We start from the raw sequence: 26732 nt of genomic DNA, 5'->3' as shown, positions 1-26732 counted from the left end.
TGAGGAGTCCTCGATGAAGTGGTCATCCTCCTCAAGAAGATAGTTTGTCTGCCATACAGCCAAGCCTCTTGGACGTATCGCCAGGAGTGACATGCTCACACGAGCCACGCGAGGTCTGTCAACCCGGGAAGTAGCATCGCCGGTGCCATGCGAATGCGATCATGAAGCTGTGTAGATGTAGAGATGCATGACTCGAGTGAAGGCCGGAGCAATGGTCCGGGTGCACAAAGGTTGTCCGGCTCAGTGGACGATTTATGACTGTTTGTCCATGTACATGTTCCAAGATGTAGCTGTCACGGCTGGTCTTATCTGCTTTGACATGTTGATTTGTAGGCATGTAGGTCATGAAATGAGTATGCATTGTTTGTTTATACAGGTGATTCATGTTCATGTGAACCTCGAAGCGCGATATCTCCGTCCAGCCCGCATCATTGGCTGTATACATCGCTCGACTTCCTTTCATGTCGTCCATGCACTAAGAGTCCCTATTATGTGATAATCAATACTGTACTAGTCCAATACGATGAGCAAAGTACAGCCGGCGCAATTGTCCTTTCTAGCGATCTACAATCCTGCCCTTGGTCCGACCGACGAGACCTTTCCAGACCAGCTAGTCTTCTGGTACTCACGTGCTGCTGCCAAGGCGAGGGCAGCTGCAAAGAAGAGCGGGCGCAAAGATGACGAGAAAGTGCTGCGTGAAGAGGAGAATGAGAAGTTGAGGCAGATTGGTTTGGCACAGGGTATGGTGGACTTTGCGAAGTGAGTAGGTGGGTCATATGCACATCATGTTATGGTGTAGTGACTGAGACACCCAGCTAGGAGCTTCTCCAATGGACAACCTGTAGATTCGATAGAGACGGAGAAATCACGCATTGTGTTGCACGAATTGGAAGAAAGCTGGTGGGCATTGGCAGTATGTGCAATGCGCAATGCGCACACTGTACCATGAATGCGTACTGACACACTGCAGTCTGTCGACCTCACGCGGCTTCCTGCCATCCCCCAAGCGCCAGCGGAGTCGGCTACGAAAGGCTCGGCGAGCGTCCAGACAAAGCCATCATTCGAGTACTCCTCACGAGAAGTCAGTCCAGCTCCATTACTAATAGCACAGCTGCAACAAGCTCATCATATCTTCTCCTTGCACCATGGCTCTTCACTAGACGAGCTTTTTGTACGACTGGGCCGGGAGAAGTTGATTCCCGCATTAGAGAGATTCTGGTCACGGTATGCTAGAACGTGGAACGTCCTGCTGCATGCCAATCCTGCAGCAGATGTGTTCAGTGGAATCCAGCTTGCCAGTGGCGGCGAGCTCGGCTTTGGCGTGGGCGAGGAGGAGTGGGGCAGTGGTGAGCGAGACGTGCTCGAGGACCTCGTTAGCCGCACAGAGGGGTTGGTCGATGCAGTGGTCTCTCGATATGGCGAAGCGGCCAAGGCTGTGGCCTCTGACTATGCCTCGATCCCGATCCACGAGGCTCTTCCATGGATGGGCAGTGGCAACCAGCCCGCTGCTACAGATGGGGTTGTATTCGGCGGTGTGGGGCGGCTGAGTCGACCATCACTGCGGAGTGTCGCGATGTGGTCGCGGCAGATATACACCAATGGTGAGTACGCGTATGGTATTCAAGATAACCCGCTGCGTGAACGGAGAAAACGAAGACGACGTAACCAAGATCATGCAGACTATGCCGAGGAGCACAACGATGCGGCAGTAGCAGCAGAGACCGCGCATCAACCAGACGTAGACGCAGATGTAGTGTCGCATCAGAACCAACGAGATGATGTAGAGGTGGCTGACCCTGAGGTCCGTACTGATGCCTTGGACGGACATGGGCACGCCGATGAAATCAAGCTACCATCAGACCAAAGACCACAAACTCATGGACGGACCGCATCACAAGATGATGCTGTAAAACATCCGGAGCAGACACCACAAACGGAGACTTCTGATCGGCCGAAGCCTGCTATCTCGAGGACTGCAGAGGTTGACTCAAGGCGCGAGAGAGCAACGAAACGAGCAGAGCAGGGCGCAGCAACAGAAGACGAAGCTGAAACAGCAGAGGGTGGCACCACCTGGGGTGTACCAGATCAGTACATGAAGTATTTGACCTTGGGCCTCAGTGAGATCGGCAAGCCAGCAAAGCCAAAACGACCTTCTGCGACTAAGCGAATATTAGAATCTAGCTCGACGACGACAAAGCCAGTCAAGAAGATTACGAATGCCAGTTCTACCAAGGAAATTCTCACGGTACCAGAAGAGGATGAAACAGATGTGGCTAGTCTTCTGCATATGGAACCTATCCCAGATGAGGAGCCACTACACGCAAGATTTGCAAAGCTGCGACGGCAGGAGAACAGGGGTTACTTCCTGATTGGTTTCAAAGGCGAACTCGACGAGCTAGACGACAATGGCGACGCCGAGGTCATGGACGACAAGTTGCAGCCAGACGCTGAAAGCTCACGAGTACTGGTTCGAAAGATCCAGGTCGAGATAACTGCAGATCGTGACAAAGCCGCGGCCCAGAATGAGAGCATGGACGAGACTCTCGATCGAAAAGCGAGAGAGTACGAACCAAGCGCATCCTCAGCACAGAACATGCAGCGACTTCGTGTGCTAGTATACGTGCACCGCCCGTTCATCTACTGCTTTCTATTCGAGGATCACACCACAAGTCTGAGCTATCCAAGCTTCTATCAGACACTTCATAAGGATCTCCAACCAATACACAAGCCGTTGCTCTCTTCGACTAGTATATCTAGATCCGCGCGAAGGCTAGAAGAATCGCAGGCAGACCGCCCTGACGAAGCAGCGAGCGTACGGAGTAGTGGCAGTAGTAAGCCCAGCAGGAGCGGCACCGACGCTACCGAGCCAAGACCAGTCTTTGACCTGATCTACGATCCTCAACTGTTGACAGTACGTACGAGCATCCCGAACATCCCCGAGCCAGGCACGCCTGCAGCAGAAGGCTTGAGTATGGGCTCAGATGCGCGGCAGAGTAACATGCCCGCCGACTGGACGCGGCTAGATGCATTGAATGTGCACAACCAGGTGTTGAGCACATTGCAGAGCAGTCGGATCAACGACCTCGAGCGAACAAGCAGGACTAATCGTGGATGGTGGGTAGTATGGATGAGGATCCCGAGCACAGCGACTTCCGACGAGGATGCGGACCCCGCACCTCCAGCACGAGATTACCTAGCACCGGAGATCAGTACTGCACCATCTACACACATGGCGTCGACGATGGCCCGAGAACCGCCGAACAGAGACCGCATCGCTTTCCTCGTACGGAAAGCCGCCAACAATCCTGCTGCAGCTTCGTCCAAAGCTTCGACCAGCAGCAGAGTCGCAAGCGGGATGTGGAATACATTGACATTACGACCAGTGGCAGAAGCTAGCGCCGAGGAGAAGGCGGGCGGTGAAGCAGCAGGCTGGGGACCTGGAGCGCTGGCCAACGGCATCGGTATGGATGCGAGGAAGTATGTGGAAGGACTTCTAAGCCTGAACAGATAAGAGATTCGTGTGTATGATATCAAACATTCCTGTGTGAACGCTCTCGCTGGTAACGACATGCTCGCCTCCCGTCCTCACAACGCCTTGCAATGCGACCCAGTCATGCACATATGACATTGAAGAGGGTACCTACTTCCGCCTCCCAAACCACCCTTTCTTCGCAACCTCCTTCTCATCCTTCGGCGCCATCGCAGACCCCTCGCTCCAAGCCTTCTTGCTCCCCCTCTTCTTCCCCTTCTTCACATCCCTCCGACTCGCACAACAACAAGTCAAGCACAACATAATCAACCACGCCAAAATACTCGCCCCAGCCGCAATCCACATGAACGCGAACATCTTGACCCCGATCGCAGCCCCGATGTTCAGACTCTTCTGCGCCGTGACGGCGTTCTTCATGATGATGAACAGGACGGTGGCGATGACAGAGGCGACGGTCGTGAAGAGTGCGGCGAGGAAGGTGAGGAGCATGATGGGGAGGGTTGCCCAGCGGGAGAAGACGGCGAGGGGCACGAGGAAGATCATGAGGGTGGAGAGGCAGGCGCCGGCGAGGAAGAGGCCGAACATCCAGTGCGAGACTACGCGGATGAGGTTTAGGATGTCGTTGATTTGGGTTGGGAGGGCGACTGTGGAAAGAATGTTAGTCTGGCTTTTGATGAATGTGTAGTGTGGAGATATGAACGTACTTGTGGCGCCAGCTAACAGCTGGCTCTGGATAATCTCAACCGGATTGAACCAGTAAAGTGTTTGCGGCTTTGAGCACTCCGTGAAACCTTGCCCATTCAACCCCTCGCAGTAACCCCATAGTCCGACGGTATAGAAGTCGTGTAGACCCAGCGTCTGAGCTATACTGTTCACTAAGGCGGCATTGGGCACAGAAAGCGGGATGATGTTCGACAGGTCCAGTTTGATAAAGTAGATACTACTCCTGATGCTTTTGGGGCTCGTGGTGCCGACTTCGACCAGGATGATGAAGACGACGGTTATGAGGAGGAGGATGGAGGTGATGAGGGCCCAGCATAGTCGTGTGCGAGTTGCCCGTTTAATCTGGGCTTTGGTCGGGTCGGCGTAGACGGGTTCGTTGGTTAGAGTGCGGCCGCTGTTGCTGTCTCTGATGTAGTCGTCGTCTCGCGGAGCCACGAAACCGTCTTCCGGTTCTCTCTTCTTGCGGCCGAACATCTTCCTGATTGGTTTTTCTGGTCAAGGTAGAGGTAAAGGTCAAAGATCCAGTGGCCAGCAGGTAGATCTGCAACGGGGGAGATGGACGGCGATTGAGACAACAGGCCAGCCTCGATGGTGAGGTTAAGATATGAGGAGCAGTAGTAATACACTGAAAGAAACAGCTTCGCCTACCTGCCTACGACAGCACCGTCGTCAAGAGCCGCGCCTTGTCTACACGCACGAGCTTCGCCATTAACGCCGCCCTCCTACGCGTACAGAATGTTCAGAAGTCAATTTCATGCACAAAACGTCACTGACGTTGGGAAATCGCTGGATGAGCTCCAGGGATGCGCAGTAGCGTCAAATCTTATTCTGCCTGGCGCTCCGCGGACGATCATGTACTCTATGTATTCGACGTCTGCAAACTTCAGTACTTACGTGCTAATACGGGAGTGTAGAGTACGAGCCTGCGCAGGCCGTTACGTGGCTGCGAACAACCTTCGCGGGACTCATAGTACTCGATATATCAGCCCTCCTCCTCCCAAAGACGCTCCAAGAACAGCATAAGAACTCTGGTCAAAGCAAAGAAAATCGCATCCGAAGCATCCGTGGCTCCATTGCGTAGGCCACGCGACAACGGCGCTAGCATTGGCCTTTTTTCACCTCGAGTCTCCGATTTTCAACCTCCTTGGCCGTGCGTCATGCCTATTGTTTGCTTGTGCTTTGGCATGAGTTGGGCGTGTAGGCGGTGGCGCGATTGTGCTTGTGCTGGGGTCGTGAGGACTTGGTGATGGAAGTCTATCGGAGCCGCACGCTTCCTTGTCCGCGATTGTTTGTAGTCTGTATAGTGGGTAAGTATAGCTTGTTCTGTTCTTCTTTCTTTGCTCGGTCTATCAACAGCTTCAGATACTGTACACCCATCTACTTCTACTACCAGAGCCAGCGTTGCGTGTTGCCAAGATGCTGCCATCCTCCCTCTGGCTGCTTTGTCTGGCGGCGATACGAGTACGATCACAGACTACCAACCAGGCGATATCCTTCACAAACACTTTTTCGACGTTATCCAGTATACCGACCTCTGATTTCACTGGTTCGCAATTCACCTACATATCACCAACAGGCCAGAGCACTTTGTCAAGCTCATCAACGTCTATCTCATCATATGGCGAGGCGTCAAACTCAACAGCTACGAGCAATGCTACGGCAACATCAAGTAGTACCTCGCAAACAACGAGGTCGTCGAGCTCGCAATCTCTCTTTGCCATTGGCGGTACGGTATCTGCTACAGGCACTGCAACAGGAAGTAGGACTTCTACCGCAGCCTTGCCTTCCAACACTCTGCCATGCAACAACTACCCGGAGTTCTGCAACCGCAAATACAGCAACATCACAGAAGTTTGCGCCCACAACTCCGCCTTCTCGATCAAGAACAATGCCGCAAGCAACCAGGCACTGAGCATCACAGACCAGCTGAACGATGGCATCCGAATGCGTAAGTCATACCTTAAATTGCTCATACCGAGATCCTCCCACTAACGGTCCGCAGTCCAAGGAGAAACCCACCGAGTAAACGACACAATCTACAACTGCCACACCTCATGCTCCCTCCTCAACGCCGGGACCTGGCAAGCCTCGCTCGAAACCCTCGTCTCCTGGCTCGACCAAAACCCCTACGACGTCGTAACCTGGTTAATCGTCAACAGCGACTACGTCTGGGTGGAAAACTACACGGCCTCGGTGGAAGCCAGCGGCATAATGCCGTACCTTTACATCCCCGAATTTCGCCCGCAACACCGCGACCAATGGCCCACGCTGGGGGAGATGATCCTGAGCGGGAAAAGAGTCGTGATGTTCATGGACTACAACGCCAACCCGGCCTCGGTGCCGTACATCCTGGATGAATTCACACATATGTGGGAAACGCCCTTCTCGCCCACGAACCAGAGTTTCCCTTGCACGCAGCAGAGGCCTCCTGGGCTGAATCAGACGGTTGCGCGGGACCAGTATATGTACCTTGCCAACCATAACCTCAACACCGCGATAGATATCGGGGCGATTACGGGGAGTGGGTCGAGCTCGTTGCTTGTGCCTAATTCGGCCGAGGTGAATGTTACGAATGGACAATATGATCAATTTGGCCAGCTCGAGGCTGCGCGGTCGAATTGCACGGGTATGTCGATTACTATCCCAAAGAAGTCACAATCTTGAGAGCGAGAAGCTGACCTCGTACTTGCACAGCCGAGTGGGATCGACCGCCAAACTTCCTCCTGGTGGACTACTACAACATCGGCGATCCGGGTCCAGGGTCTGTGTTTGAGGTCGCTGCACGAGCAAACGGTGTCACTTATAATCGAAGATGCTGTGGCATCACTTCTCAATCCGGGTCGTCGAGCATGAAGATAAGCTTTGCTGCGCTGGGTGCGGCAATAGTCTTTTCTGCACTTCTGGCATGGTAGATGACTGAATGCTTGTGCGGATATCCGGTTTGGCATTGCATGGTGTTGGTGGCTTGTTTTTAGGAGCCAGGTGTAAAGATTTCATCATTTCCAGCATCATAAGCGTATTTGCTGTTTGCAATGTACTGCAAGCACAATTCCAATTGGCTACTGTCATGCCTCCTATCTGCCCTATGAGTACATCCTTCTTGAGTTCCTCTACTCTATAGCACTGGAGGCCTATTGGAATAGAGGCGATTCAGCGATGCAGGCAGGAATTTGCACAGACAGCAGGACATCGTCGCTCCTCGCAGCAGATCAAATCACCAGATAGATGTGTCATCTCCATGAACGAGACGTATGAGACAAGATACCCGTGAATGAAGCCAAAGCAAGGCAGAAATCCCCCTCAAAGCCGGCCACGAAAAAGCGCTGTTGATGCTCCTCGTGGCTGATCCAGGAAGAAGGAGAAGACTGGCATCTGTGTCGAAGAGCACGAGGCTGATAATTACCATTCCAGGTTTTCTATACACCCCGCAACGCCTATGCCTTCTGCCGGGATCTCGTCAAGTAGGTATTGAGCAACGCTTCGGTCCTCACTGAGCCGGGGGCCGATATTCGTCAGAGGCAGGACGAGTATCTCTCTAGTCTTCGGGCGTGATCAGTACAAGCGGCATACGAGGAGCTGAGGACGGCCTTAGGATGCTGCTACTGGAGTGGCGAAGTCAGCCATCAAACCCGGGAATAAATGGATAGAGTCCCGATGGCGCCGCTCGACTCTTCCGAGCTGCGATGCAATGGGATTGCCGCAAGATTAGGAGGAGATCTAGCCTGAACACGGCTTGGATATACACTATAAGAACGATCTATACAAGCACCTCCTTCCCACCCACCTATCTCATCACAGCCCCTTTTGCCCCTTCACCCCACCCGAACCAATAGCCTCCATCCGTATCTTCTCCCCCTTATTACTCCCCTCCACCACCCTCCCCTCCCTCAGTGTCCACGCCGCCCTCACACCCTCACTCACCAACGCAATCACGCTCGCGCACGCCATAGACCAGAGGTTAATACTCACGCTGCCCAGTGGTGCGCGAGGAAAAGATAGGATCCATTCGGCGGGATAGGGGACCCAGCCTTGGGGGAGCCAGAAGAGGGCTTCTTTGCTGTAGTAGAAGTTGCAGAAGAATTGGAGGCCTTGGGTGCCGGCCCAGCGGAGGGCGGAGATGATGCGGTCGAAGTTTGTGCGGAAGGAGGTGAGGGAGGAGGCTGTGTATGATATTGTTAGGACTGAGGTTATAGGTATGGGAATGCTGGTGGTACGTACATTGCTTCTCATACTTGTCCTTGGCCTTGTCGTGCTCTCGTCGCAGCCGCGCCCATTTGGCAAAATCATCCTGTGCGCTCACGGCGTTCATTTCACGCTGTAGTCGTACCACTTCTGCTCGTAGGCGACCACTGTCCGATGCATCTTTCGATTGTGGTGTGGGTAGTTTGGTGTAGATGGTCCATAACAGCTCGTTGATCGTCTGGGCGCCGAATTTGTTGATCAGGTGGATGGCGAGCTGGAGCACGAAGACAAGGAGGAGGACGTAAGACATGGTGAGGGTACTGTGGTGGTCGTCGAGGCACGATGTGATACACAATATGTATATGAACGTGGCCTCGAAATTGTTGGTGAAGCCTGGGGTGTGACGTCGTGCTTGCCCCACTGGGCCAAACCCCACGCCATGTGATCTGCCAATGCATTGACCATGACTTCTAGGATTCAAGTGAATGCTTTCTTAGAATACAGAATGGAGTGAACCAAGTCTGTCCTTACCGACCTCAGCTCGCTCCCTCCATCGCCGACCATGGCACCCAACATCGACCCAGAAGTCGGCTGCATCATCCCCTCGCCAGGCGACTGGCCCGTCGACCCCCAAGAAGATGTCGAAATAGCAGACGATCGATGTTGGATAGATGGCTGCTTCGACTTCTTCCACCACGGCCACGCAGGCGTAATGCTCCAATCCCGACGACTCGGCTCCGAACTCCTAGTCGGTCTGCACAGCGACGAAGACATCGCCGCCAACAAAGGCCCTACTGTTATGAACCTCGCCGAGCGCGTGGCTGCTGTTGACGCTTGTCGGTTCAGTACGAAAGTTGTCCCTCACGCTCCTTATGTTACGTCTTTGCCGTGGATCAGTCATTATGGGTGCAGGTATGTGACGCATGGGGATGATGTTACGAGTGATGCTAGCGGAGAGGATTGTTATCGGTTTGTTAAGAAGGCGGGGAGGATGAAGATAGTGCCTCGGACGCCGGGGATCAGTACGACGGACTTGGTGGGGAGGATGTTGGGGTGTACGAAGGATCATTTCGTTAAGAGTTTGACGGATTGTCTGGAGGGTAAGGAGGGGTTGCAGGGTGGTAGGGGTGAGGAGGGTTGGAGGAGGGAAGGGGAGAGTATGCGAAGAAGGATGAGGGAGTACGCTGCTGCTGCGAATGGCAGGGATGAGTATGTGCCCGTGTATGCGTACGGCACAGGTACGGGCAAGGTAAATGGCAACAAGACCAGCCACACAGAAGCTGGAACCTTTCAATCATTAGTCTCTGGCCATGGCCCCCGACCCGGTCAACGCATCATCTACATCCCCGGGGCCTTCGATCTCTTCTCCTCAGGCCACATCGCCTTCCTGCAAACCGTCAGCGGTCTCGAGGAACAGCGCGGTCGAGATAATGGCTGGTATACAGAAGAAGCTAAGCAGCAACGCCTGCAAAGTCACGGACAGGATTACGGACCCATGTACGTCATCGTTGGGCTCTACGACGATGAAGTCGTCAACCACCACAAGGGCATCAACTACCCAATAATGAACATATACGAGCGAGGGCTATGCGTGATACAATGCCGCTTTGTGCACGCCGTGGTCTTCAGCGCAGCCTACACCTTCACCGCCACATACCTCACCTCCTTACCCGCCTGCGATAGTGGCAAGCTCCCAGATGCGGTATACCACGGCCCCAACCCCCCGACATCCTCGCTCGCTTCCAATTCAGATCCCTTCGCCGAGGTCAGGAACCAGGGCATCTACGTCGAAACGCCCTCCCACAAGTTTCAGGATGTCAATGCGGCACAGATCGTGTCGCGCATACTGGCTAAGAGGGATGAGTACGAAGAGCGGCAGAGGCGGAAAGGCGCGAAGGGGGTGGGCGAGGGGGCGCTACGGAGGGCGGAGATGGAGAAGGAGGCTGAGGGTCTAAGGGAAAAGATCTCGAGGTAGCTGGCGCGTTGAACTTTCGGTGCTGTCTAGATCTCTTTGTGCGCTGAGATTATGAGATACCCTATTAAGCGAGAGCATGTGTACGTGGCTTTTCCTTTTGCAAAGCAGATAAGACGTTCTGGTTAACCGATATCTACTGTGCACGTAGCGCTGATGCGCTTTGTAATCGAAGAAGTGAATATCGACATCAAGCGCGGACCCTTCCTTACCAAGCAAGCCCGCGACGTCTGTCTATTGCGACCACAGCTTGGCACACCCCATTGCTACAACAGTGAGCCTGACTCCCGGCTCATTTCTCCACAACAAACCCGGCACGATCGGTTCTGACCTCCGTCACAGACGCCGACAGCACAACAGAGAGTTGTCTATGCTTCGAGACAAAGGCAAACACTTCTAACCGCAAGTGGGCAACAGTATCTCGGGGTAGCATCGCCACAGATGCAGGTCTCCCCCCTTGGACTCCAGGCCTGCAGGTCTGGCAGCGCCAAAGCTCAGGCGATCGATACCACCACCATCTATCTGCCGTCGGTGGCATTGTAATGTGCCCGCAAGGCCCATCCCACCTCAAGCCGTGATTCCCGAGCTTGATGGCGTGCCTGGATACGAGATCATCACGGACTGTGACGCTTGGATTACTGAATCGAGTGGCACAGCTGACGGCATGCTGACCAGTGCTCCCGTCACCCTCGCTCTCCGCCCCATACCCCACAGTCGTCGAACACGGCCGCACGCACGATGGCTCGTACCATCGTATCAGGTCGTTTCGCAGTCCGTATCGTATTCTTTCCAAGCCGGGCATGGGTCGCGATGTACTCCATCTCCATATTTGGCGTCGCGAACGAATGTAACCTCGAGCCGTCTCAGATAGCTAGAAGTCGGTCCGTCGGCACGGCGAGGTGGAGGGACGAAGCAGTGCTTCTGCTCCAGCGACGATTCGGGCTACGAGACGGCATCTCGGGGCGATGGCGAAAGTAGCGAGATTGAGGTCGTCGTGAGCGTGGCCAGCAGCGTATTAGCTTCGGGGTGATGGAATCATGTATGGACAGGAACAGCGCCTGTGGCCCGTCTTGGTCAGTCGGCTCGTTAATAACAGCAAGGTGGAAGGACGCCCTGGTTGTTCGTAGATCAAGCACTCGTCAAGTAACGATGAAAGCTACGGTAGCGTGTCGCCATGAACAGATATGTGGTCTCCGTCAGGCCGTCCCCAAGCTCTTCCTTCTTGCTTCAAGCACCATTGTCCGAGTCGAGACAGTGTGCCTACTGATATCAGTCCTGCTACGATGTACCTTCTCGGCATGTAACCTTGGTAAGCGGTGGTGCCTTCGGTGTCGCTCCATTGGCGACCGTCACTTCTGGCGCAGACATTTCATGAGAGTCGTCGTGACATAGGGCATGTACCAAACAACCAAGAAGCGACTAGACATTCTGGACGCTACCACAGCTTCTCACAAGCGAGATCTCGCAGTGCATTCCAGATCGCGTTTGGCTCCGCCGAGACGATGCATGCCGCCATGAGCAACAACCATAAAGAGCTATACCGCCGTTCGCACATCTCGCCTATGTATTGATGTTTCAGTCCCGCCAATGCACAACGACGAGCGTACCTAAGAGGAAGAAAGTCGAAGCTTGCTTTTGTCCACGCCAGTGTGCGGACAATATGTGTAGGGCTGGGATATGGCCTTGGTTGGCTCGTCCTGCAACAAGCTAGTTTGGGGGCAGGTAGATCTGCCTGTGGCGTTGCGAGTCTGCAGCAAGACGATGCTGTCATCATCTGTCAAGCCACCACCGGTGCTGTCCACGAACAGCATACGGATATGCGTAGTGTTGTGAATGCCCTAGATCGCCACTGGAGGCGCTAGTAGGATTAGAGTTCTGACGCTGACCGTGCCGCGTACGCCAGCGTGAGATGGGACGCCACTTGGTCGCCTCACTGTAGGAAGTGATGATGGTAGTCAGCGGTCGCCCATCCGCACAGGCTAGCGCTTGCGTGGTACGATCTGATATGCAGGGGATAGCGAACGCCAGGACTTACTGCAATGGGAGACAGCATGGTTCGATGGAGGAAGCCTACGGGGCCTGTGGCAGGAAAATGCAGATGAAAGCAGCCGCATGAAGTAATATTAACTTGTTGCGGAGAGGAGTCCGCCACCAGAGATGATCGTGAGATACAAGCATGGTTCATGCAGACAATGTGCTTTGATCGTCAGTCTGACTACCTTATACAACCATAGCGCTCGCTATGTATGCATATGCTATGCGCCAATGATGCAGCATGAAGCGCTGAGAGCAATGCTTTTGGGTGGGTAAGAAGATGCGGTACAAATTCATGACATCGTAGCACGTCCGTCTGACCCCCGCTTCGACCGATGCGGGCTTTGGGTATTGTTGTAGCCAGCCGTCTGACAATGTCATCGTAACACAACGACGGAGGTGGACAGACCCTCCGTCGTTAGCTGTCGTGAGGAGTCTCTGTGAGGGTGTCGCGAGGACCTCCGCTCAGGCCCATGGTCGTCACCATAAGCCCGGGAGGAGCCTGAGGTACACGACTGCCAGCAGTGGCAGGACTGACACGCCTTTCAGGAGGGGGCTCGTCTTTCATGCAAGCAGTCTCCAGTAGATTCGTCCATTTCCCGCTAGTGCCAGCATGGCTATGTTTCAGATGCTGGCGAAAGTGATCGGCTCGAAAGAACTTCTTCGCTTGATTGCATTCACCGAACTTGTGAGCGGAGTTGAGATGCTCGGCGCGAATGTCCCATTGCGGTGGATTGGAGAACTCATCACCGCAGTAGCCACACACATCGGAGCTAGTGACACTGGTCTGGTGGAAAGCGGCTTCCGGGCCGGACAAGGCCGCGCATGACCACGAGTGCTTCCGTAGATGTAGCGAGTTCTGGTGGCGCTCAGCTTCGTTCTTGTTTTTGAAGCGGTTAGGACAGTAAGCACAGGTGTACTGCTTCTCGTTCTCATGCGACCTAGTGACACGTCAGCCTTGTGGATAGATGCGGCAACAGCATAGTATAAGATGTGCACGTGTGCCACGGCAGTGATGACAGCATGCAACATGGTGCATAGTACCATAATCGCTTTCGCTGTACGGCGTAGTGATATTGCGACGGCACGCGAGGGGCAGAGCGGTGAAGCGGGGCAACTTACCTCAATTCTTCCACAGTATCGAATTTCTTGGGTTTCTTGGGACAGCACTCGCAAATGTGAGCGCCCTGCAAGTGAGACAAGCTGCCGTGTCGTGAGTGGGTCATACTGTCGGTCGAAGGTTTGCGGGCAGCTTGGGTGGTCTCGGACAAGGTCCTGTGGTGTGCAGCAGGTAATATCCTAGTGCTATCGTAAGGCGTGCCGAGCCGAAGCACGGGATCATGAGCTGCTGGCGAAACTGCACCTGGAGAAAGTCGACCTGAGCCGTAGCTCGTGGCGCTGCTGGGTATACTCGAGACACCCAGTGACGAGCCAAGCGAGCCGTGGCGCGGTCCGAATGAAGATGCAGAAGATGCGGAAGAATGGGTCGGGTGGAATCGAGAGACCGGCGAGCCATGCTGCGGTGGTATCGAGCGTCGATATGAGACCTCGCTCTGGCCAGAAGCACTGCTCACAGAAGCGAGCTCCTCGCGACTGTCTTCTCGACGTGGTGATGAAGCTCGGCGACGTTTGGTACCAACCCGTGATGTGTGATCGTCGGAGCCGGATGGACTCCTGTCGTGCAAATTGAGATTGCTCATCTGCCCGTCATCCATCAAGTCTTCGTTGATGAATACCGATTGGTCGTAGCTGTTCCTGTGGGATACTGCGTTCTCAAAGACAACACTGCCGTGACGTGTGGAAGGGCCTCGACTGGTATCTCCACTACTTTGCTCAGCCCAAAAACCGGTATAGCCAGGTGAGGCAGCACCCGAAGTAGGCCACCGAGAGCTGGCTGGCGAGTCTATGGAGTTTGAGGGTGCATGTCGTCGTTCCGGCATGGTCAGTGGCTTCAGCCGGCTGTGTCGCCTTTCCCCATCTTGCAAGGAGTTCTGGCTAGTTTCGGGAAAGCCAGGACTATGCGAAACCGACAATCGCTTTGGTGTGTTCGGACCTCCAATACGACTGAGCAATTGTTTGTCGTATGTGTTTGACGACGCCTCAAGGGTTCTTTGCTCGAGCTGTCGTTCGCTCTGTAGCCTATAACCCAATATCGTCAGTGACATGGTGATGCAAAGACGCCGACCTCTACGGATTGATTGTTCGCTGTGTCCGTGTCCTTACCTATAGCTCGACTGTCGCCGGGAGCCGTTGACATCCTCGTCACTTAGTGCCATGTGATCGTCTCCTCCGTCTTCTTCGCCAGCCGTGACGGTCGTTATAGAGCTCCCTCTCCGTGCAATAGTACCCACATTTCGTGAATAAAACTCGTGCTCCTTCTCCTGTCTCAAAGCTTGGAAGCTGCCTCCTAACAGACTGGAGCCAGGCTTGACACTCGCAGCTCGGCCAAAATCCGAAGCGCTTGGATCATTGCCCCATTTCCAACCAGGATCGTGACCATACGAGATCTCGGGTATGTGACTTGGCGGTGGCAATGGCGGTGGCACCGGTTCCTGGGCCTTCGGAATTGCCATAGGTGAGGCGGCAGCGAATGAAGGTGAGTAATTGGTAGGGCTGGGGTAGCGCAGGTGCTGGGAGATCCGAATTGATGGCGTGGACGATGACATACTCTCCCAAAACGACAATATCACGAGCTAGCAGCACGAGCTCTGTTGTCCTGTCCTTCCAAACGTAGCCGCCACAAGCGTCAAGAGTGGCGAGCCGTCAATATTCCCGTATACAGCGCTTATGCTCAGCAGCCAGCCCACCAGCAATGGCTCGCGCTGAGCAGCAGGACCGAGTAAGCTGAGCGGGTGACCAGACTAGTCAGACACATGTGAGGTCAGGCTGGCGAGAGGCCTGCTGAGACCAGTTACTCGCCTCCGTCAGCGCTACAGTACTTCCGAGCCTCCTGCAAATGAAATGCCAGTCTGGTGCGATCCCACCTCACCAGACGCACCAGACGACAGATCGGCGAAGGCCTCCTAGGAGTGTGGAGAACGGATGCTTGAGGCTGTGCTGTGTGGACCCTTGTCTTGCCTCGCGTTGCGACGTTCGCCGGGAGCGGGTGCGCCGCGTGCGGGTGGATAAACAATACGGAGGTGAAGGACAGGTGGTTCGTGGTCTGAAGACAACAGCTCACGAGCTGACAGGGAAAGCATGTGCTCCATATCCCAATCAAAGGAGTGCGTGTCGGATACGTATATGGCTTGCAGCGAGCGTTCCAGCGGCCATGTCACGGCTTGCAGCAGCCGATACAGCACCAGATCGGCGTGAAAGCACTATGGTCCACTACTGCGACTGCTTGCAGGGCTGTAAGGAGACCCACCCCGATGCAGCTGACCAGGGGCGTCTTGTCACTAGCTTGCCCGCGAGGCCGGTATTCGTATCTCATACAATACATGGCTGCTAGCGGGCGACGAGAGGGCCAGTGTAGGTTTTCGTTACTGAGCATGCAACGATCTAGGGCTGCAGGATACGGCTAAGTCTACCCGCTAGCTTGCTCATGTCTTGAACACAGTGTCGGCCCTACGCCTTACTGCTGCGTTGCATAGTCGGAGTTGGGTCACCCAGTACGAAATACGCGGCACAGACAGACAGCGTGACAACTTAGCTAACGCAGCACGCCGATGTCTGGCCCTTTTTTACTGCTGCAGCTCCTACGCTAGATCGAGCCTTTGCAATTCTTCTCGAGACAGAGACCGAATCAGCCTTACCACGGCATCAGTGCCACACCTAGCCTTGCGCGGGAAAAATGGAGTACTGTTGCAACGGACTGTGGACCACCACTGTACTCGCAGATCATCCACGTTCTATGCAGTAGTCTGCGTCTTCTCTCCTTCCCCCCTGGGTATGGTGTTCTATGCATACCGTGATTGGGCAATGCAATCGAGCGGCAAAGGGAGTACTCGAACTGAGATGGTCTGTGCCTCTGCTGTCCGAGCATAATCAAAATTCTGGCCCCTCGATCGTAGTGCTGGCTCGACGACGTATCGTACAGAAGCTTCTTGAGGTGCTTGGCATCAATTGCAGATGGCTAGTCACCCAAAAGGTCTGGTAGGCTAGCCTGCACACGAGGCTGTTGCAAAGCAGCGATCTTTAGCCGGTCGAGTCCTCCGGCAAGTCCCGTAACGACTCACGCATCGCCTCGAGCTTTGGAGAGATTATCATTTCTGTCAGTGCGCAGGATTCGCAGTGCCAACGCAATCACCACCAAGACCCTTGCATACTCTATCCTGCTGAGTCGTCTCGTTGGCGAAGGATGTCACTTCTCGACAAGGTATCTGGAGAGCTTGAGTTGTACATTGGCGGGTTTGTCCGACGGCCCCCAAAATTTTGCATATCGGATGCAGGTTCTAGGCTCTAACCGATGGCCAGGCTGTTCACCTTACGCCGTAAAGAGGCACTCCGTGAGTCTGGCGTTACACATGTCTTGTCTGTCCTGGGACTACCACTGGATCAAGCACTATTCGAGGGCTTTGAGCATTACGTGGTTGAGGTTGATGATGTCGACGACGAGAATCTGCTTGAGCACTTCCCGGCCACAAACAAATTCATACAGCAAGGACTCGATGGTGGTGGCGGCGTTCTTGTGCACTGGTAAGCATATCGTGCGATAGCAATACACAACGTCGCGTAACTATATCACGGTGCTGCCGAAGTCGATCAAGGTGATCGTCACTCAACAACCATTTCCCGGAGCTCTCTCCGTCAAGTCCTTGCCACCCCCTTCCTATGTTGCATGCTATCATGAAAGATCAACAAAGACAGAGACAACATGCTGACTGATCAGCGCAATGGGCAAGTCCCGCTCGGCGACCGCGGTGTGTGCCTTCCTGATGCAGAGATATTGCATAACACCCGACCAAGCATTAGCACAAATCCGCGAGACTCGACCGCTATGCGAGCCCAATGATGGCTTCTGGCAGCAGCTTGAGCTATACCATCGAATAGCAACGCCGGAAAGTGTCGAGGACAGTCCTGCGTATCAGCGATGGCTCTATCAGCGAGAAATCGAGCTCAGTCGTGCATGTGGACAAGCGCCCGAGGCGGAGAAGATTCGTTTCGAGGATGAACATGCTCATGAAGGGGCTGCGGACTTTGAGCTGAGATGTAGGAAGTGCAGGTACGTGTGCTATCTTAGTAGCAGCTATAGTCGTCTTTCTTGCTGACTACGAATAGACGGACCCTTGCCACATCTCAATACCTTACCGACCATAAGACGCGCGAAGGTGTTGCACCAGTATCTTGCGCGCACTACTTTCTCGATCCGCTGTCTTGGATGAGAGCGGAGCTAGAGCAAGGCAAGCTGGACGGTCGCCTTGAATGCGCCAAGTGCAAGACGAACGTCGGGAAGTATGCGTGGCAAGGTATGCAGTGCAGCTGTGGGGACTGGGTTGTGCCTGGTATCAGCCTGGCCAAGGGCAAAATCGACGAAGTCAAGTCCCGGCCACAGACTGCTGCGGGTCTGGGTATACGGCAGCCACCACAGGCGGTAGGGCGGAAGACAGGCTCTGGCCACGAGAATTTGTGATGAGTGTATCAACCCTGCAACCCACCAGCTGGTCTATCCTGCCCTCTTCCGTCCTGTACCTCCTCATCTTGCCTCGGTCATGGCCTCCTGGCTGGTCGTAGATCGTCCCACTTCCCGATACCCTCGTACCCGAGTCTCGCAAGATGGTCTCTTTCGGACATGCTGTGTGCGTGAATTTGTTGTGAAGGAGGGAGCTTGTCAGGCAGGGACGGCTATCGTGCCTGCCGCTCACAAGTGCACGATCGAGGACCGGTTGGTTGACAGGCAGCCGACTCAAAGAATGACTCTTCCGCGCCGCAGAAGCAGAGGATGAGCGTTGAATCGACACCGAGTTGCCAAGCCGGTAAACCCTCGTCTAACGACGGATGGACCTGGAACTCTGATGCTGGGTTCACGATACTCTCCCGTGCATGACTGCATCCCTTCCTCACGTTATCTGCTTTGAGCATGCGCACGTGGTTCAATGATACACTTTAGAGTAGGAACATATTGCCAGGGTCTATGGGAGAATGGGCCTAACTTCTGCCACGGAGCGATGGAAAGTCGGGCTGATCAACAGCTTTCCCTGCAACCGTAACGTCAATGGTAGCGCAGTCCACGAATCGCGACGGATGAGTGTAGCATTGGGACGCACGTCTAGTAGTATGAGCTCCCAAGAGCTAGAGATTTGGTGCTGCATACAAACCAGAAGCGACATCTTCAAGCGATCCGAATATCCGCTCGGAAACGCTCACGCCTAAACTATCGGACCATGATGATAGGATGGTCATTCAAAGGCACTATCCATGGTGCTGTAGCGTCGTAGGAAGCGCGCATCCTTCCATCGCTTCCAGATGACAAAGCAAAAGCAAAAGCAAAACCACCAGCGCCAACGCTAATTCAGACGAATTGATTTCCCTCCTCGATCCCTCCAATTGCTCCATAGTGAGGGCTGCCCAACCAACCTGTCCTGCGCCGGAGCTTGCCGATGGAGGTGGCCCTGGTCTGTGCCGTAGAGATGACCGTTGCCTTTGCTACACGCGTATAGCTTTGGTCCCCCGAGTCATGTCCCTCAGCCCTCATATCAATCCCGCCATTTTGGTAGCGATGTTGCAGAAGCGTGTTATTGACTTCCCAACGCCTTGCATTCTGCATCGGGTGGCGGTGTCATGTCCTCGTACGCCAGCTCCACGACACTCGAAGACGGACTGTGGATGTCTGAGTCGCCAGTATCGTGGTCTTCAGACTGCCCACTTACACCCGACAGTGTAGCAATGGAGTCTTGCGAGCTGGTTCTGCTTAACGACGGCCTGCCGTTCTCTAGCAATTCTATCTTGCCACTCCCAGACATTTGCAGGCCATGCTCTGAGCTGCTGGTGCTGTATGCAGACCAGGTCGAGGCTATTGACATCCCGGAGTCCAAAGCGGCATTGCTCGATAATGCCTCAGCCAGGCCATCCACATTTACAATCATCGAGTCCATCCGTTTCATGAACGACTGCTTTTCCAGATATCCATGCGTTTTCGCATAGTCGAAAACCGCCTCAGGATCAAAGGCCTTGATTAGCTCGACATCTCCTGGTCTAGCTTTCGGGTATGCATAAGTGTAGTACTCAAGCAGAATGTCGCACATTGGCCGTCGCTGGATCTTTCGCAAGCACGCAATCAAGCAGCCGGTTCTATGTTTGCCCTGGTTGCAATGGATATGCAGAGGATAGTTCTCCGCATCGAGTACGATGAGCAGCGCCTCGCACAAGGACTCCCCTGAAGTTCCAGGCTTGCCCTCTTTATTGGGAGCAATGTCCACCCGGTGGCGCTTGATGTTGTTGTCCTCGATCCAGCGAGAGTAGAGCACTGATGGCTCTGTGTCAACGAGGCAGCTGGGTACAAATCAGCACAAGCCAGACTTTTGCAGAGCATGGTTGACCTACAGTACGCTCTTGATATCCAGACACTCCAGGAACTCGATGTTACGATCCGCAGGGTAGGCACTGCGGAACAAAGTTCCTCTGGTTGCCGCACCGTAATTAGCGGGTGGGTATCTTGGCCACAGTCTGTCTGGACATGGCAGTCTCCTCAACGTCGGTGTGGCGGCACCTGAACTCGGTGGTGAAGGCGGGCGGGACCCTTGCTCCACTACACTCTGTCAGAATTGCCACTGGCACAGACGAGGACCGCCAGCCATACCTCCTTCCATTGCCTCTAGGACATTCGTGTCCTGCTTCTCATCCACAGCCTGACACTCCCTTGCGATCAAAGCCGTTGCTTCTTGGTTCTCCTGCACTACTTCTGTCGCTGGCCTGTCCTCCATCGTCACATCTACCGCCGATCCACTTTGAGACGTCATTTCTTTAGCCCGAATATGAAGAGTGCTGTCTTCCTCGGTCCTCTGGATCGTGCTGTGTTTCTATATGTTCTCTGTAGTGGTTTGTTCCCTAGTACAGACAAGCGAAAGTGGTCGCGTGACACCGTATCTCCAATAACTCTGGAGTCGCGGGCGCTCGAGCTGATGTGAATGCAGCTGTATGGGAATAGTGGTAGACGATGCTTCGTATCTACGCTCCAGTCAGTATATCTGGTGCCGCTGTCGTCCTCACACGTCGTAACCACTCACTAGATCTCTGTCGCAGTCGGTTTCCAAGGCTACACCAGACAAGCATAGCCAGCCGGTGTAGAGCCCATACAGAGTCGTATATCCATACTGCAATAACCACTTGGCGAAGACAAGAAAGTATGTACCTTTCCAGTGCGTACGAGGACAACAGCCTCAATCATTCAGCTTGAGTACCGTGTCGTGTGCCTGGGTATGTGTAGATATGTACAACAGAATTCAAGCAAATTGGGCGAAGAAGACCTTGCCAGACCAAAGCAAATGACATAGCCCTCTGCGCCGCTTGGGTGTAGTAGAGTAGTAGTGTTATACAAACTTTCGCATCGCGTGCCCCAGCGCCGCAAACTGCACAGGGCCCTTTCCACGAGGGCAAGAAAGGTCAGACACACTCAAGTCTTACTCGCTCGTCCACAGAAAGGAAGGGTCCCGCCTCGGAGATCAACGGTTCTTGTGCGGGCCGCGGCATGACATCGCTTTGTGCAGGAATTTCGCACGTGACAGACTGGCTTTCCGGTCAGCCCGCGTCCGTCAAATGTGTTCTTGTGGTCGGGAGTGTGGTGCCTGCTGATGCGTTTGGGGCCGTTCATTATACATTGGCAATGTATGTTGGCTTATGGTCAGCATTGTGTAAGGCTGACACCTGCTACTGCAGGTGTCACGAGTAGTGTGGCGATGTGGGCTTATATCCGAGAGCTGACCATGCTGGATGGCAAACGTGGGAGGGATATGCTTGGGTCTTGTTTGTGTTGATGACAGACTCAGTGCTGCCTGACCGAACAGTACTGAAAGGGAGACTGCCTTGTCCGCTTTCTCGCTCTTTGCCATTTGCTTGTGCTCTCAACAGACAGCAAACTTGTAACATGCCCACAAGCTTCGGAAGCAGAAGTCAAACGAGCTTGATCAGGGGTCGAGACGATTACGATCAATGAAGTAGTACATTCATGTGCCTGCTAACCCTTCCTCATGATCCGCACGCAAGAAGATAAAAGCATCGGAGACTGCCAACTGAACGCCGAGTATTGCAATGAACGCAAGCGGTTGGGCTCCAAGAGCATGCCAGGGGGCCAGAGAATGGGGACAGCCGGTGCTCTCATCCTCCACTCGCCATGACTGATAGCACTCGCTTGCCAACACCTCAAACAAGTGCTCAATCTGCGCTGCTGCCACCCTTGGCATGTCCGCCTGCCTGCCTGCCTGCTTCGAGTCTGAGATGTGTTTGTGAAAGTCGGGTATTCGCCAGAAGAGTATGCGTGCCTGCTCGATTATGATGTGGAGGTCGTAGTTGGTTTGGTCGATGCTTGGGTTTAATTTACAAGACCACGCACTTCTTCTTCTTCTCCTTCCTCGTCAATAGCGCGGCGCGTGTGGCGTGCTCGAAGACCTCACGGACGCCCTCGTTCGTCTTGGCGGAGCATTCGAGGTATTTTATAGCACCAATCTTCTTGCGGACGTCTTCGGCCTGTATTTGGTCAGTATCAGTAACACCTCTTCGGATTCTTCCTTGGCAGAACATCTACGTACCTGCTCTGGGGTGACCGGCTTCTGCGAAGTCTTATGCAGCTCCTCAATCGTCTTCTGGTCGAACCTCAGATCCTTCTTGCAGCCGACGAGGATGATGGGAAGGCCTTGGCAGAAATGCAGGACCTCGGAAATCCACTGTAATACGCGCGACCGATTAGCATTTCGTTCGTGTATTATACCAGGCACGTGAGCATTTCCATACCTTCTCTTGCACGTTGTCAAGCGAGTCCGGTGAATCTACGGCGAAGCAGATGAGGATGACGTGCGAATCTGGGTAGGAGAGGGGTCGGAGGCGGTCGTAATCTTCCTGGCCAGCCGTATCCCATAGCGCCAGCTCTACGTGCTTGCCGTCCACCTCGACATCGGCGACATAGTTCTCAAAGACGGTGGGGACGTAGACCTGTGGAGGGAGCCGTTAGTATCGGGTGATTCTGAGGTATTGCCGTGCTCTTTTAGGGTGTTTGTTGGCTTATCGCATGTGATGACGCGGTCGGTAGGTAGGAAGATAGTGGTAGAAACGAACCTCTGGGAATGTACCCTTGGAGAAGACGCTGTTCACTGGTCAGCCATGCTTGAGGGTGTATGAGGGATAAGAGTAAGGCCATACATGAGCAAGCAGGTCTTTCCGCAAGCACCGTCACCGACAATCACCAACTTGCGACGGATCTCCGCCATCTGCGCGATGTGTTAATGAGGGACCAAGAAGTGTTGTATGGCGAATGCGTGGGTAGTGGCGTCTGGAGAGCAGCAGGTGTGGTGGGTGGGAAGATGGTTTGAGGCCTGCGGAAGCAGTTGTTGTCACTGTTCAGGAGCGAGTTGCTGAGGGACGCACGCCGCTAGTCTACTTACGGTAAAGGGCTGTGTGGTGATGGTCTGTTTGCTTCGCCTCACAGTCTTTGCTATCGCGCTTGTATGGGTGGCCTGAAGGGAGCTTTCAATAGGGTGAGGATATAATCGATGAAGCAGGCAATCGCTGAGGCCTGATGAGATTCAGGGAATGGACGTTGGAAGTGTCAAACTCGTGCGCACATGCTCTCTCCGGCCATCACACGGAAGCGACCGTTCAGCATGAGCCTTGGCCGAAAGCACGCTAGAGCAAGGTGTTCGCCAGGTGATCAGGTTGGCAGCCTGCAAGGATCTATATTCCGTTTCACTCTGTAGGCAACACAACATCCGACATCATCGCATACGAGATCTCTCCCATCGTGCGCAATCTTCTTGTGATGGCGCCATCACTTAGAACAGTTTTGCCACCCGAGGGCGACGCGAACACTTCTATGGAGCTTCCATCGATGGACCCTGATCCCCCCTGTTCAACGTTCTTCCCAAACGTTGGAAGTAATGGGACGATGACAGCCAAGCTGACACCTTGTCAATATCAGCATCTACCATACATCGAGGGGGACTGTCAACCCCGTACAATCATAATCTTCCAAAGAGCTGCAGTGCGATGTCAAAAAGGCCGACTCGACTTCACCGCGTCGCATGACAAAGTATCCGGTTCATTGCCACCCTGGTCGCAAACATCCCACAGATGGCGAACCTGAATACAAAAGCCTTGTGAACTCCCAAGCAGTGGCAGATCCTTTGCTTGTTACCCTACCTGCGCCCTCCACAGATTAGACCCGATGGTCATGTTTGTAAAATGTCCATGCCGGCAGTATTTTCAGCACCGAAAGGTCACTAACAACAATGACCGGGTCTGTTCCAGCCTCGAAAAGGATCCATCTCATCTTCTACAGCATCATGACGTTCAAAGATGTCTTACGTCGTCCAGATGCATACGTCGACAACGTCTTCATCGAGTCCGAAGCACCCACTTTGGATGGGGAAGTGTGGATGCCTGCTCCATCGCTTCTACTCTTGGCATCATATTTTCTGTTAAGACACAGTACAAAAGCTCCTGATCTAATAGGACGACCGCACAGACAATACCGATCGCCGCATGATGACCAGGTCCTTCTCGCTAGTGAGCAAGTGTACCAACACGCAATCGTGTATCTACCGGCATTGAACAATGTTCGTAGTCGCCATAAGCAGCAATCGAGCGAAGCCTACAAATGTCTCTGAGTTTTTGAGCGAGCCCAGGAAGATCGCGAGTAGAGGTGGTAGTGTTCCCTTCATTCAGCATCTATCGTGCCATCTAAGCAACCCAGATCTTATCCACTTCTACAGGATTCGTCTTTTGTGCTCCACGCCCTGTGCCATGAGGAAGTGGGTATGGATGTTTGGAACACATATAAATGCCTTCAATTGCAAGCCACTTGAGCTATGGACGGGAGGAACGAGATACAGGAATCGCAGATATGATCGCTACATGGGCTTTAGCTCCCAAATTGCTACAACCTCTCGTCATGCATGTCAGTGTAGCTAATCTCTGTCTAGTCTGATCACGCAGCAGGGAATTAGTTATATAGCAACATCTGGACTGCGCTATATGGGATCGAAGCATTCGCTCTAACCCATAGAACTAAAGCGTTCATATTGTGCAAGAGCGCCAAGCAGACCGACCAAAGTACTACTGCTCTCCACCCGTGTCGGCCAGATCGCCTTTCCATCCTGTCGACCTCCAGCATCTCCTACTGTTCATTGAGAAACCCTCTCCAGCCCAAGCTTCACAACTCTGTGACCCCTCATTTGGCACTATCCCGCCCGACCTGCTCGACGCCCCTTCCATCCACAGCTCTGAAGGTCTTATAGTATCTCTTGCCGTACGCAATAAAGCGTATGACCCGCTTCAATGCAGTCAGGGGCCAGCAATTGAGTCGCACAAGTGTCAGATCCTCCAGATTGTCAAATAGTGGTAGGCGGCTCAGAATGACCTCCACATGCTTCTCTGGAACAGTGATGTCGGAGAGAAGTAGGGTCGTTATTCTTGGCATCGCGAACCACGTTAACAGCGTTGCAAGCTGCGCGGAGGTGACGTGCAGTTTGTGTAGCTCAAGACGCTGTAGTTTACTGCAGCGCCCCGCACAGTCGGTACAGTCGTCTACAATGGCGGTCATGATGTCGGCACGGCTTTGCCTCTCTTGTGACGTGTTTGCAGGCCAATTCAGACCTCTCCAGGCTGCATTCTCGATGCCACTCAGGCGAAGTCTCCGCAACTCTGGCAAACTGACAATGAGTGACATCAGCTTCACATCTGTCGCCTCAGCCGCCACTGCTTGATTCATCTCCATAGTAGTGGTTGTGAGATGAGGGACGAACTTCAGGTGAAGCGTGCGAATGTATGCCTTCAAGTCAGGTCCTCTTGAAGATATGCTTTGACGGGCAGGAAGAGTGCCGGGCCAGATGAACCTGCTGACGTTGTGAAAGCTGCACCGGGCGGAATGGTCGGAAGATCTGTGCTCTACCCAGCGATTAACAAGTCCGAAGCTGCAAGCGTCGGCAATGAGAGTGAAACTCATGATAGCAGACAGCTCCTCCGGCTTTGGCTTGTAGATGGCAGCACGTCGAGATGAGGCCATGGTGCCGGCAATGTGCTGTCACCGCTGCGGTGAAACTCGGCCAAGGTTCGTTGAGTCAAATGAGATGTGACTTTACTGTTGTTTGCGAGTGAAGCAGGTCCTTCAATTCGTCGAGCACATGCTAGCGTACCGAGAAGCGGGCCTATGGTGCCTGCTAGAACAGTTGAAGCTGCAGGTATTTCGTCGAGATTCCAGTGGCCAACACTCACTTTTCCGCGTCTGCTGTGCTCACTCCTTCTTGAGATGATCCTCTCCTGGTTGGTGAGCCATACGACTTCCACCTATCAACCACATGACCGCCGCCGCCATGACAACGACTATCCAGAATCTACCGACGGCCATCATTCCAGACGTGATGAGACATCTTACGATGACAGATCTTCGCAGCTTCCGCCTCACCTGCAAGTGGGCAGAGAACGAGCCTTTCGTGCCCTTCGCTCGGTATGGATACAGTTCACCTTGGTCGAGGCAAAGTAAGGCGACGATCCAAGCACTCATGGGTGTCATTGATCGCAGCGAGCCGTTGGCGAAAGCGATCAAATTCGTCGAGCTTCGCTGGTTCACTCAAGGGGCAAGGAGATGCTGGTCTCTCAATGACTCCATCTTCAAGAACGCTGGCGAAGACGGAACAGGTCCTGGTGTTGCAGAGATCTTTTCTCGTCTGCCCGGGCTGACAACTCTACGGCTTCTCAACCTACACGGCTCGAAATTAGTAGCCTCGATCTACAAGGCACGTGTATCGAGGTCACGGAGCTTCGTAATCTCCTCGTGTGTCTCAGTCCCGGTCTCACGAAACTTGAGGTCCAGGGCATCTCTCTGCCATCGGATACTTGGCTTGACCTGTTTCTCCTGTTGCAAGAGGTGTCGCACCGTATGAATCATCTCTATTGCAGCTATGTGGACGATGAGCGAGGGGAGCGCTTCTGGTTCGAGGGCGTCGGGCGTGCTGGGAGGCCGAAGTGCTACAATCTCGGTAATCGGGGAGGCCAGTACCAGACAATGTATTTCAAGGGGTGGGCCGTGACGCTGAATGGTACACTTGGTGTCCAGAAGGGCTTGGGGATGATCGTGGGGAATCTGCAGGCATGAGTGCAGAGGTACCTCACTGCAGGCCAAGCCTCCGATCATGAGCAGACTGGCCTCGATCTGCACAGTGATGGTTGCAGTACGAATGTCATTTT

The 26732-nt window shown here is 53.9% G+C and overlaps 11 protein-coding genes across 11 annotated transcripts; 5 read left to right on the top strand and 6 right to left on the bottom strand.

Annotated features, from left to right (window-relative positions):
- Positions 1–523: 523 nt before the first annotated feature.
- Positions 524–3511, top strand: LTS14_004821 (uncharacterized protein; the record flags this gene model as incomplete). The annotated part of the gene is made up of 3 exons (XM_064837521.1): positions 524–759; positions 820–913; positions 971–3511. The coding sequence occupies 3 exons, from the start codon at positions 524–526 to the stop codon at positions 3509–3511; spliced, it is 2871 nt and encodes a 956-aa protein (XP_064694844.1).
- A 129-nt stretch (positions 3512–3640) lies between these two features.
- Positions 3641–4687, bottom strand: LTS14_004820 (uncharacterized protein; the record flags this gene model as incomplete). The annotated part of the gene is made up of 2 exons (XM_064837520.1): positions 3641–4134; positions 4195–4687. The coding sequence occupies 2 exons, from the start codon at positions 4685–4687 to the stop codon at positions 3641–3643; spliced, it is 987 nt and encodes a 328-aa protein (XP_064694843.1).
- Positions 4688–5629: 942 nt separating this feature from the next.
- Positions 5630–7125, top strand: LTS14_004819 (uncharacterized protein; the record flags this gene model as incomplete). The annotated part of the gene is made up of 3 exons (XM_064837519.1): positions 5630–6161; positions 6216–6839; positions 6908–7125. 3 exons carry the CDS (start codon positions 5630–5632, stop codon positions 7123–7125), a joined length of 1374 nt encoding a protein of 457 aa, XP_064694842.1.
- Positions 7126–8005: 880 nt separating this feature from the next.
- GET1 (GET complex subunit get1) lies at positions 8006–8705 on the bottom strand (the record flags this gene model as incomplete). The annotated part of the gene is made up of 2 exons (XM_064837518.1): positions 8006–8373; positions 8432–8705. 2 exons carry the CDS (start codon positions 8703–8705, stop codon positions 8006–8008), a joined length of 642 nt encoding a protein of 213 aa, XP_064694841.1.
- A 252-nt stretch (positions 8706–8957) lies between these two features.
- MUQ1 (choline phosphate cytidylyltransferase) lies at positions 8958–10370 on the top strand (the record flags this gene model as incomplete). Its single annotated transcript, XM_064837517.1, has 1 exon — positions 8958–10370. One exon carries the CDS (start codon positions 8958–8960, stop codon positions 10368–10370), a length of 1413 nt encoding a protein of 470 aa, XP_064694840.1.
- Positions 10371–12819: 2449 nt separating this feature from the next.
- On the bottom strand, positions 12820–15067 carry LTS14_004816 (uncharacterized protein; the record flags this gene model as incomplete). The annotated part of the gene is made up of 3 exons (XM_064837516.1): positions 12820–13342; positions 13524–14540; positions 14625–15067. 3 exons carry the CDS (start codon positions 15065–15067, stop codon positions 12820–12822), a joined length of 1983 nt encoding a protein of 660 aa, XP_064694839.1.
- Positions 15068–16809: 1742 nt separating this feature from the next.
- YVH1 (tyrosine protein phosphatase yvh1) lies at positions 16810–17973 on the top strand (the record flags this gene model as incomplete). The annotated part of the gene is made up of 3 exons (XM_064837515.1): positions 16810–17039; positions 17233–17565; positions 17622–17973. The coding sequence occupies 3 exons, from the start codon at positions 16810–16812 to the stop codon at positions 17971–17973; spliced, it is 915 nt and encodes a 304-aa protein (XP_064694838.1).
- Positions 17974–19075: 1102 nt separating this feature from the next.
- On the bottom strand, positions 19076–20263 carry SIW14 (tyrosine-protein phosphatase siw14; the record flags this gene model as incomplete). The annotated part of the gene is made up of 3 exons (XM_064837514.1): positions 19076–19832; positions 19884–20088; positions 20140–20263. 3 exons carry the CDS (start codon positions 20261–20263, stop codon positions 19076–19078), a joined length of 1086 nt encoding a protein of 361 aa, XP_064694837.1.
- A 1609-nt stretch (positions 20264–21872) lies between these two features.
- Positions 21873–22759, bottom strand: RHO1_2 (GTP-binding protein Rho1; the record flags this gene model as incomplete). Its single annotated transcript, XM_064837513.1, has 5 exons — positions 21873–22022; positions 22085–22219; positions 22287–22484; positions 22608–22635; positions 22692–22759. 5 exons carry the CDS (start codon positions 22757–22759, stop codon positions 21873–21875), a joined length of 579 nt encoding a protein of 192 aa, XP_064694836.1.
- Positions 22760–24717: 1958 nt separating this feature from the next.
- Positions 24718–25551, bottom strand: LTS14_004812 (uncharacterized protein; the record flags this gene model as incomplete). Its single annotated transcript, XM_064837512.1, has 2 exons — positions 24718–25381; positions 25406–25551. 2 exons carry the CDS (start codon positions 25549–25551, stop codon positions 24718–24720), a joined length of 810 nt encoding a protein of 269 aa, XP_064694835.1.
- Positions 25552–25858: 307 nt separating this feature from the next.
- On the top strand, positions 25859–26640 carry LTS14_004811 (uncharacterized protein; the record flags this gene model as incomplete). The annotated part of the gene is made up of 2 exons (XM_064837511.1): positions 25859–26308; positions 26359–26640. 2 exons carry the CDS (start codon positions 25859–25861, stop codon positions 26638–26640), a joined length of 732 nt encoding a protein of 243 aa, XP_064694834.1.
- Positions 26641–26732: the final 92 nt, after the last annotated feature.

The sequence above is a fragment of the Recurvomyces mirabilis genome, assembly GCF_035927965.1.
Source record: "Recurvomyces mirabilis strain CCFEE 5264 chromosome Unknown scaffold_11, whole genome shotgun sequence".
In the NCBI taxonomy this organism is placed as follows: Eukaryota; Fungi; Ascomycota; class Dothideomycetes; order Mycosphaerellales; family Teratosphaeriaceae; genus Recurvomyces; species Recurvomyces mirabilis.
This window is presented reverse-complemented; position numbering and strand designations above follow the sequence as displayed.